General features: G+C 38.7%; 1 protein-coding gene across 3 annotated transcripts in view; it reads right to left on the bottom strand.

The window, feature by feature from the left end:
• The window catches only part of MAPKAPK3 (MAPK activated protein kinase 3), an 87,515-nt gene extending 77,894 nt beyond the window's left edge, over positions 1-9,621 (bottom strand). Inside the window, exons 1-2 of one of the 3 annotated variants that reach the window (XM_070738715.1) lie at positions 9,281-9,621; positions 6,429-6,782 (exon numbers count right to left, since the gene is read on the bottom strand). In XM_070738715.1, the coding sequence (XP_070594816.1) occupies positions 6,429-6,653 (225 nt within the window). In that variant the 5' untranslated portion in view covers positions 6,654-6,782; positions 9,281-9,621. Of the gene's footprint in view, positions 1-6,428; positions 6,783-8,708; positions 9,249-9,280 lie in introns of those variants that run through there. The other 2 variants (XM_070738717.1, XM_070738716.1) reach the window with 2 other exon arrangements.
• Between the last annotated feature and the right edge of the window lie 311 nt (positions 9,622-9,932).

Consider the following 9,932-nt stretch of genomic DNA (forward strand, 5'->3'; position numbering starts at 1 on the left):
CTCATAGCAATTTAAACACTTTGGGAAAATAACTAAAGCAACTATTGAAGCTCCTACACTGTTTTTAGAGATACCGCGTTCACATTTCCAGACAAAAGTGACTAGCCAAAATGCTGAGTAGTTCCATTAATAATAATTATTGGACATGACAGAGACTTTCCAGTTACTATGCAGTTTGAAAGAGTAACATATGGCTCTGCGAGTAAATGTTCCTAAACTTTTTTTGAAGAATCTTAAAATCACATACTTATAACTACAGTGATCCCTCGAGTTTTGCGATCTCGATCTTCGCGAAACGCTATATCGCGATTAAAAAAAAATTAATTAAAAAAAACCTACTTCCGCGTTTGGCTTCGGGAGTCAGCTGGGAAGCGGCGTGGCTGTTTTAAAAGGTCGCAGCCGGCCTGGGGGGCTTCCCAGCACCCTCCCGAACCCCCAACCCGGGTTCGGGGGGTGCTGGGAAGCCCCCCAGGCCGGCTGTGACCTTTTAAAACAGCCGCGCCGCTTCCCAGCTGAGTCCTGAAGCCAAACGCCAAAGGCAAACTTCCGCGTTTGGCTTCAGGACTCAGCTGGGAAGCGGCGCGGCTGTTTTAAAAGGTCGCAGCCGGCCTAGGGGGCTTCCCAGCACCCCCCCGAACCCCCAACCTGGGTCTTCCTGGCTGCCCACGCAAAGGGGAAACCCCGGCTCCTCGCTGATGCCCACCGCTCGCCCGCCCACCAGCAAGAGGGGGAAGACCCAGGGAAGGTTCCTTTGGCCGCCCAGCAGCTGATCTGCTCGGTAGCGCAGCAGCAGCGAGGAGCCGAATCGGGGTTTCCCCTTTGCGTGGGTGGCGGGGAACGCAAACTCCACCATCTACGCATGCGCGGCCATAGAAAAAAGGGCACGCATGCGCAGATGGTGTTTTTACTTCCGCAACCCTACATCGCGAAAAATCGATTATCGCGAGGGGTCTTGGAACGGAACCCTCGCGATAATAGAGGGATCACTGTATACCTTTCCCTTGAGTCATCTGTCCAGTTCCAGACTGCTCTAATTTTGTTCACATAGTAGACAAAAGGTTTTTGGTAAAAAGCCATCAGTCAAGAACACAAAAGCTTGGGTGGGGAAAACTATATGAGGTTGGGACTCTGTTATGTCTCAACTTTCTCAAAAAAGAGATCACCTGAGATAACAGAACACTTAACAGAATCTCAGCACAGTTATGCAGTCACATTTTTTTTTACAAGTAGACTTCAGTTAACATAGTACAGTAATTGGGACCATAATATCCATCACTAAGCAATGTGGTATAAAGTGGTAAATCACTTGGCCCTCCTACTTAACAATGGCTGTTCCAGTAGTCTACCAATTATCATCATTAACAAAGGACTGGGCAGGTCATTAAAATGAGGACCTCATGCAATTGTAACTTCTGATCTCTTGCTGGCTTCAACACTGACTTTGCTTGTGAGACGCTGGCAGGAGAGACTGCAAATCATGAAAGTGAAAATATGCAATAGAGACTGATTCTTTTATTCAGAAGGAATACCAGTTAAGAATTCAAGTCTTTATTATAAATATATATACAGTATCAAGATTTTTTTAAAAACCTAAAATAAAGTTGTAGGGCACCAAAAGAGAAAGGGGGAAAAGGAGATGAGATAAATAGTTGCTTCTGGGAAGACCATTCAATTGCTTCTTTATCCTAGGATTTCACTCATCACAGAAAGAGATTGAGATTAAGAAAAAAATTAAAACAAAGCCACAGGGACCCACATTCCACATGAGTCTAGTTTCATTGATCCTAATGGGTAGTATAAAAACTCCATCTCTGTTGGAAGATATTTAAGGAATGGTGCTTCTTTTCTTACCTGATTTTCAGCTGGTTTACAGGGAAAAGAAGCTCTTAACTCTTCGTACCAGAGATTAGACTAAAGACAAAATAAAGATTATACCTTTCTCTTTAAAAACAAAACTGTCAAATAGAATGGGGAACTGTCATTCTTAGTTGGTTCCTTAGCATTTGATTTTCTTCAGCATCAATTGCCAAGTTTTTGTTTGACTCTTTCTATGTTTGAACCTCTAGGAATGAAATGTCATCCATTTAGTACAACAATATTTCTGTTCTTGATTTCTTGAGTGTTTCCTCAATAATTGCAATCATTATTGTTTATGTTCACTTTTTGATGACACAGAATGGCTACCAGAGATTTTGATTAGTCTGCTTTCAAAGAAAAGAATGTAGGGTATCAAAGTTAGCGAATATATAATTTACAGATAGTTGGGGTCAAAATAACTGGAAATTCTGAACATTGAAGTATAATCATCAAGGCTCTAGGACATAGACAGTTGTCTAGCAGAAAATGTAACTGAGAAAGCTTATTAATTATATGTGTGGTTGGCTCATGCAATTAACTGATATTTACTGATAAAGATAAAAGTGAAAATTTGAAATTTTTCATAAAAGTGAAAATTTGTGGTATATGAATACTAGTCACTATAATTGTTATTTTTTCTTTACTTTTCGTTGAACAGTAATTAACAAACATCAGCATCAAGCAACTTATCAAGTAACATAAATACATGATGCATAGAGGAAAATAGGCTGAAAAGTAAATATAGACACAAACAATAAAACATTAATATTCATCATATATCCTAAATGTGGTTGTTGGTAGATGGTACAGTTAAGATAATATATAAAGTCCACTTCAATTTTACATAATTGTAGTTTTGCCTCTCACCTTTCCCATTTCACTTTATTTAAAATTTAGAAATGGAAGTTAAGCCTACAGTCTATTTTGTAATGTTTATATTATAACTTAGAAATCTATTGTCTTCCTTTTACATTATCCATTGTGAGAATTCTTCAAGTTTTATGTACTAATGATTTTTCTATGAATTAATAAAAAGAATCTATGTTCTAATTAGAAAAGGATTATTATACAACAGTGACTTATACAGCGATGGCCCTTACCTAAGTCTAATGAAATAAAGATGGCATAAGATACTATTGTGTGATTAATGTATCCAATTAAGTACAATAAAATTTATGAACAAATTAACATAAGTGGATTAGAACCAATAGCTTTTCTGTATTGCAAATATACTGCAAAATGCAATTGTTCACATCACCACCTGGTGCTGTTGTTGATTCCATTCCACAATGCTTCAAGGTGAAATATAGCCTATAAAGCTACAATGGTCTACATCTGGGATGCTGTAAAAAAGTACTCTACTTTCAGCAACATCATCACAAACAAGATATCCAAAATTGACCAAAATATTTAGTGATTCGGTCTGTTCAATTTATTTCTATAGGGCCAAAGGAAGTAGCTGCAATTATACTGGAAAAAGAGGATTTTCCCACATTCAGTGTTTGTCATTCCTTTTGCCATTTATATCAGTTTGTATTTTATTGTATGATGCAGAAACTTATTATAAAAAAGGAAATTTCCTACTTTCTCCATAGTGAGTGGAGATATCATCCAGTGTGGGTTGACCTTGTCCATTAGCCAATGAGGACTGAGCCTGTTTAGTGAATACGCAGAGGCACACAGAATGCTCTTACCTTCCCACTGAAATGGTATTATTATTATTATTATTATTATTATTATTATTATTATTATTTATTAGATTTGTATGTTGCCCCTCTCCGTAGACTCAAATAGGTAGCTATTTATCTACTTGCATTTGCATGTTTTTGAATTACTGTACTAGGTAGACAGAAGCTGGGGCAAGTGATGGCAGCTCACCCCATCACATGGTGGTTGACAGTGGTGAAATCCAATTTTCTTTAACTACCAGTGGCTTGGTGGTCATGGCAAGGGAAGGATACTGTAAAATCTCCATTCCCATTCTATTCCAAGGGAAGGATACTGCAAAATCTTCATTCCCTCCCCACGCCCTTATAAAGATCTTAAAATGGCTCTGATTGAATAGTTGCATTCACTTTGCAAAGGTGAGTTCCTCTATTGTTACTTCACAATTTATTAAGATGTGTCCCAACCAAAACTTCCTGGAAATTGAAGAAAATTCAGCTCAACATCAATATATCATAATCACCAATTCCATTTTTTTCACAGATCAATCAGGTTTGAAGATTGAGATAAGATGGCCAGCTTCAATTCACGATTCATTTGTGAATAAATGTAACAATTCCCTACCATACTATTCCTGTGAATCTAAGAGATCCTATTTGATGGTGATCAGTTGATGATAATGTTAAGTACAAGTGGTCCTCATTTAACAACCAGTCATTCAACAACTGTTGAAACTTGCAATGATATAAAAAAATAGTAATTACAAGTACAGTAGTCCTCAAAGTTTTAGCCATCATATAATGCAATCTGCCATTCAACAAACAAACAAAATTTTGATCATGCAACCTGATTTGCAAGCTTCCCTTCTGGCTTCCCAAAAGCAAACTCAATGAGGAAGCTAGCAGGAACTCAGAAGATCTCATGAGGTCCTTGATTATCAATGGTAATTGGGAAGTGACATAACTGATACTGCTAAGCCATGTGGTCATGTCAGATAGAACTTTATGAGTACATCACTTAGCAACAAAAAATCCTGTCCCAATTACTATTGTTAAATTAGTCTATCTATACTTTTAAACCTTCATAAAGACGCTTACATGCTAAATGGCAACTATAAGTATCGAATCTATAGCCTGTCACAAATACAGCCAGATATTCACTGACGTACTGATGCTTGACATACATGAAATCTGGGTCCTAAACCTCCCAAGGTAAGAAACAGTGTAAATTTTAAATCCTACCTACAGTCAGATTACAGTGAATGGTATCAAAACAATCTCTCGTAGTTTAATCAAGGAAATACTTGAGTGTTTGATAGGATTGGAAGTATATCAATAGAACCTGCTTCATTGTTCTATCATTAGGCAAATCAACTCAAATACTGGAGATTATCAAGATTAAGTAATACAGTAAGGAAAAGGATTCATGATACAATGATACACGCTTGTCTACCAGATATACATACAGTTGGTCATAAAAGCACAACATGTAATAAATTACATCTCTTCATGACTTGCTTTATCCCATTTTCTTCAAAGCCTTAAACTTCAAATAGGGTTACTTATAAGACAACATGTAAATTCCCACTCTATTCATCCTGCTTTATATTTCAGTACAATTGTAACTTATGTTTGCATATAGGTACTTAACAACTGAAAGACATTTTATTTATAATTAAGTTTCATAAAAGTGTAATGTGCATTTTCTCAGATTTCACTCCCATTATACTTAACTATCACAAAGGATAGTTTACTTCAATGTCAGTTGTCCATGTATAATAATACCATGCAGCATGATATTTAGTATCTCAATATACTGTAAAAGTAACTATTCTAACCAAAATACCAGAAAATATTTAATAACTACAACCAAATCTTATTCCAAACAAATGTTATAGGTATCAAAAAAAACCTATTACATTTCTTTGATTTTGCTTCTCTAAAAGTGGTTTCAATTATTTTCTATTTCTTAACATGGGTTAATTTAATACAGTGGTACTTCTATTAATTAAGAACTTAATTCGTTCGTCCAGGTTCTTAAGTAGAAAAGTTTGTAGGTAGAAGCAATTTTTCCCATAGGAATCAGTGTAAAAGAAAATAATGCGTGCACACCCATTAGGAAAGAAATAAAAGCTTGGAATTTTGCTGAAGGAAGAAGGTGAAGTGAGGGGAATAAAAAAAATCCAAAACTTTAAGGCTTAAAAAAAAAGGGGGGGACTCTGAGGTGGCAAGGAGGAGCAAGCGCCTCCCATACACCCGGCATGAGGCTACCTCCCATACACTGCGCCAGAGAGAGAAACCCAGGAGGAATGGCAGGAAACTGGCCAGGCCTTTGTGCCGCTCTCAAATTTCCTGGGAAATTTTTCCGGGCTCGGGTTCTTAAGTAAAAAATGGTTCTTAAGAAGAGGCAAAAAAATCTTGAACACCCGGTTCTTATCATGAAAAGTTCTTAAGTAGAAGCGTTCTTAGGTAGAGGTACCAATGTATACAGATTTTCAAAATTAATTCCTCCACAGGAAATTACTGGCATTTTAATTATCACAGAAAAAAGCAAGCAACCGCATTTGTTTTACTGTGGGCTTTGGGCTTAGTCCTAATTTTTTGGGCTTAGTTCTATTTTTTTTATTTTAAAGATGCTGATCTGAAGGAATATCTGGAATCTGAATATTCCGTTGCTTTTGCTATCAACCCACATCCCAGTTAAAGTAACCTCTGACTCTACTGGATATAAATTATGGCTGTGCTTGTTGTGAATTCTAACACCTCTATAAAGAACAAAGCTGGGAAAGGCAATTTAGAATTTCTAATATGAATACTTTATTACCCAGGCCTCAACAATTGCTTTTAGCCTAGACATCAAATAAGGAAAATTAACAGCTATATCAAGATGAATCATCTGCTACATACCTTTAAAGCACATTTCCGTCCTGTCACTTTGTGAAAACATTCCAATACTTTTCCATTAATACCAAGGCCCAAAACTCGTTTAGAGATTTTATAGTCATCTGTAATTGCATGTTTCTTTATTTCCCCTTTGACAGCAGCAGCCAGGGTAGCCACAAGTCTTGTGTTGCTTTTACTTTCATCTTGAATCTCTGATGAGGATCCTTGTTGATTCTCACTTTGTTCCATAGCAGATAGAAGCTCAATTTTTTAAAAAAAATGCTGTCCCAATCTTCAGAAAGACTCTTCCATTAGGCTGTTGAAGCAAACATTGGAAAGAGTCCAGATCCATTTCCTAGGATTTCACAGAACATCCCCCTTTAAAAAAGAAATGTTAACTGTAAGGCACAGATTGGACTATTTACTAAATTTTCTTTCTTGGTTTTATGCTATCAATTTATAGGATGGTAAGGAACATAATTCACTCAATAATCTTGTGATATACCAAGAGCGCAGCATTATGATTTACTGATCACAATTGTATTTTCTATGAAAATCGTATTTTCATGGGAAAAGGTGCCCGTGTCTCTAAAAGTTATACAACATTAAACAATTTAACACACTAAGCACTGACAGATATTCTGTTCCATGTAAGAAACTGGGTGGTTAATGACTTTAGATTTGAAAACAAAAAGGTGCTTTGGAGCCTGGAAGTTGTATGAGCGTAACACCTATCTGCCCTCTTTAAAGTAGTTACATCTTTTCTCAGGATTCGGTGACTGTCCTCTGTTGTATGACCCCAAGAAAGCACACATTTGGTTTAAAAAGGTGTAAATAGGGATTACATTCATGTCTCTATGGACTCAGAAGCCTCTTCTTGCTTTAAAGCCAAGGAGCTTGCTGCATAGTTATAGTAAGAAATGATGCAACAAAGAATTTCTGACATTGGGCACTTGTTTGATAGGAAAAAAATGGCAGTCCTGGATTGAAAACTTTAAAAAAAGCACTGATAATTTAAAATCATGTTTCTTATTTTTTAAAATAAAAATACAATGTTAACATTTGTAAGAAGGTTCTTTTAAGCAATATTCAGTTCACCTACCTAGGAATAATTATGTACTAAGAACTAGTAAATCATCCCCATAAGCAAAACCCTTACAAATGAAATTGCTTCCAGTGTTTGCAAGAACTAAGAACTAAATTAATGAAATAAATCACTGTATTTAACACCTTGTATAATAGCTGTATACTGATAGGCTGTTTTTAAGCTATCCTGAGTAACCAGCAAATAAAGACAAGGTGTATATAATACTGATCACTTGGAAGCACATGATTAGTAGCTAAACTGGTAATTTTTCATCAAAACAAAATTAAAATTGGTAACAAAACAATGAGGCTCCATTCCAATCATTGTGATTCCAAATTAAAAATCCTAGCAAATAAACTTTTAATACGTTCCTGCTCAATTCCCCACATTAGTGCTAAATGCAGCTCAAAATTACTTCAATAATGTTGAATAGGTCTCATGTGAATTACAAGCACCACAGCAAAGGCAAAGAAAGACCACAGCTCATGGATACACCCCCACAATCCTTATTTGACCTATAACTTTCTTTTTAATTTGACAAGTTGTGTCGCCTGCAGAACTAAATTGCGGGGCTATAAATCTTGATAATACAGGTTGTTTTTTACCTACAAATATAATTGGGCCTGGAATTTCCATGGCTAAACAATGCAATCATTAAAAGTGACTTGCATCCAATGTTATGTCCTTTCTGCAGTGTGCCTTCCATCCCCTGTCCTAATGTTTCCCTTTTTAACTGGTATCATGTATATAAATGTTATTATAACTTTGTATACCACGAAATACATACTTGACAAAACGAACAAATAATAAATCCAGCTAGTCCCATTGACGTAGCTTTCTGGGAAGCTCACAAATGGTGAACAGGCAATGTGGGAACACAGCAATCATTGTAAATACATGTTGGCAAGCACCCAAATTTTGATGTGACTAAGGTGACACCGTGACAATCAAAGTGCAAGACCAGCTATAAATTACTTTTTTTTCAGTGCAATCATAACTCTGAAGTTATTAAACAAATGATCATAAGTTGAGGACTGACTGTATTTGTAAGATATTTTGAGACTCCTTTTCAGCCATGAGTCTGCCTACTCCTATTTGCCATGAACCCAAGATGTAATTTCATGGTCAGAACAAGCTTTTGAAAGAAAAAAAAAGGATAGCTACCATTTATATTTTAAGGGTACTCATGAAATTATATTAGACATGAGCCAGCTTACCTGGATTGGCAAAACAGTGGGATACAGTCTATTTTTCAAAGAAAAAAAAATCTTTCTCAAAGAAAAATACTCTGCAACAAAAACAGCAATTGCTTCCTGAGGCAGAACACCTTCCCTTTAAGGAAAGAAAGACACCCAACAGGTCAGTCTACCTGCTCTTCTACAGCACCTGTGACCTCCATCCCTTCTGGCAAAGCAAATGAATAGGCAGAAATTTACAGCTAACGTTTGCTCCACTTGGACCATCACGGATGTAGAAAATGAGGGGTGTGTTTCTCCTCCCCCCCCCCAAGGCCGTTTTCTTTTGAAGGGCACTTGGTTGAGTCCTCCCTTCCCTGGGCAACTCTTGGTCTAACTCTGAACTGGCCAAAGAGGTGAATTGTTTTAGAAAGAGAAGGGTTGCCCCGCTTCAAGGCTGGCCACAGGCTAGCAGAACCCTTTCACACAACCCAGAACGACCCCATCCATTCGCGCGCACCGTCTCATGGCAGCAACATTTGGGGGTGGTGTTGCGGGGGGGAATAAAGAAAACCCAGCGTCAGAGCCGCGGAGGCTTCCACGAGGGAGGTTACCTTCGTTGCGCGCATGCTCCTCACAGGTGGTCGTTCCGCCGCTGCTCCCTCAAAACCTGTGGCTAACCAGGGGGAGGGGAGGAGGGAGGAATTGGCGGCCATGGGAAGCCTCGCCCCCGCCCAGGCCCAGCCGAAGCTCTTCTTCGCCAACCGAGCGGGACAAGCTGAGGCAGGCCGCCCATGTGACTCCCCGGCCGGCCCAACCCGGTCCCGCCAGAGACAAATTGCCAACATGGAGGGCGGGGCATTATAGGCGGGAGGGCACGTGCTCTCGGGCGCATGGTTTTACCCGGCGCGGGAGTTGCGTGGTACCTCCCGGCTCCGCGGCCACTGCCTGCTCTGGTCCAGCTGGCGATTCTCACAAAGTTATATTAGTCGTCCGAAGCTATAAAAGGAACTGGAAGAGGAAATAAGCGAGGCGGGGCAGAGCCGCTGAAACGAAGGGCGAGCAGCGGCCCTCAATAAGTTACAAATTACTACAGTGAAAGGCGACATCTCGCCTGTCTGGGGTGGGTGATAATAGCTGAGGTGATATTAGGTCGTTTTGCGATGAACGTCCAGTCCGAAATACCTCACGGTCTCTCTCTGGAACGCCCCGGCCTTTCTTTTCGCGCCCCTCGGCCTCTTTCCCAGACAAGCGAAGCTTGTGCTG

This window comes from Erythrolamprus reginae, chromosome 2 (assembly GCF_031021105.1).
Source record: "Erythrolamprus reginae isolate rEryReg1 chromosome 2, rEryReg1.hap1, whole genome shotgun sequence".
NCBI classification, from domain to species: domain Eukaryota; kingdom Metazoa; phylum Chordata; class Lepidosauria; order Squamata; family Dipsadidae; genus Erythrolamprus; species Erythrolamprus reginae.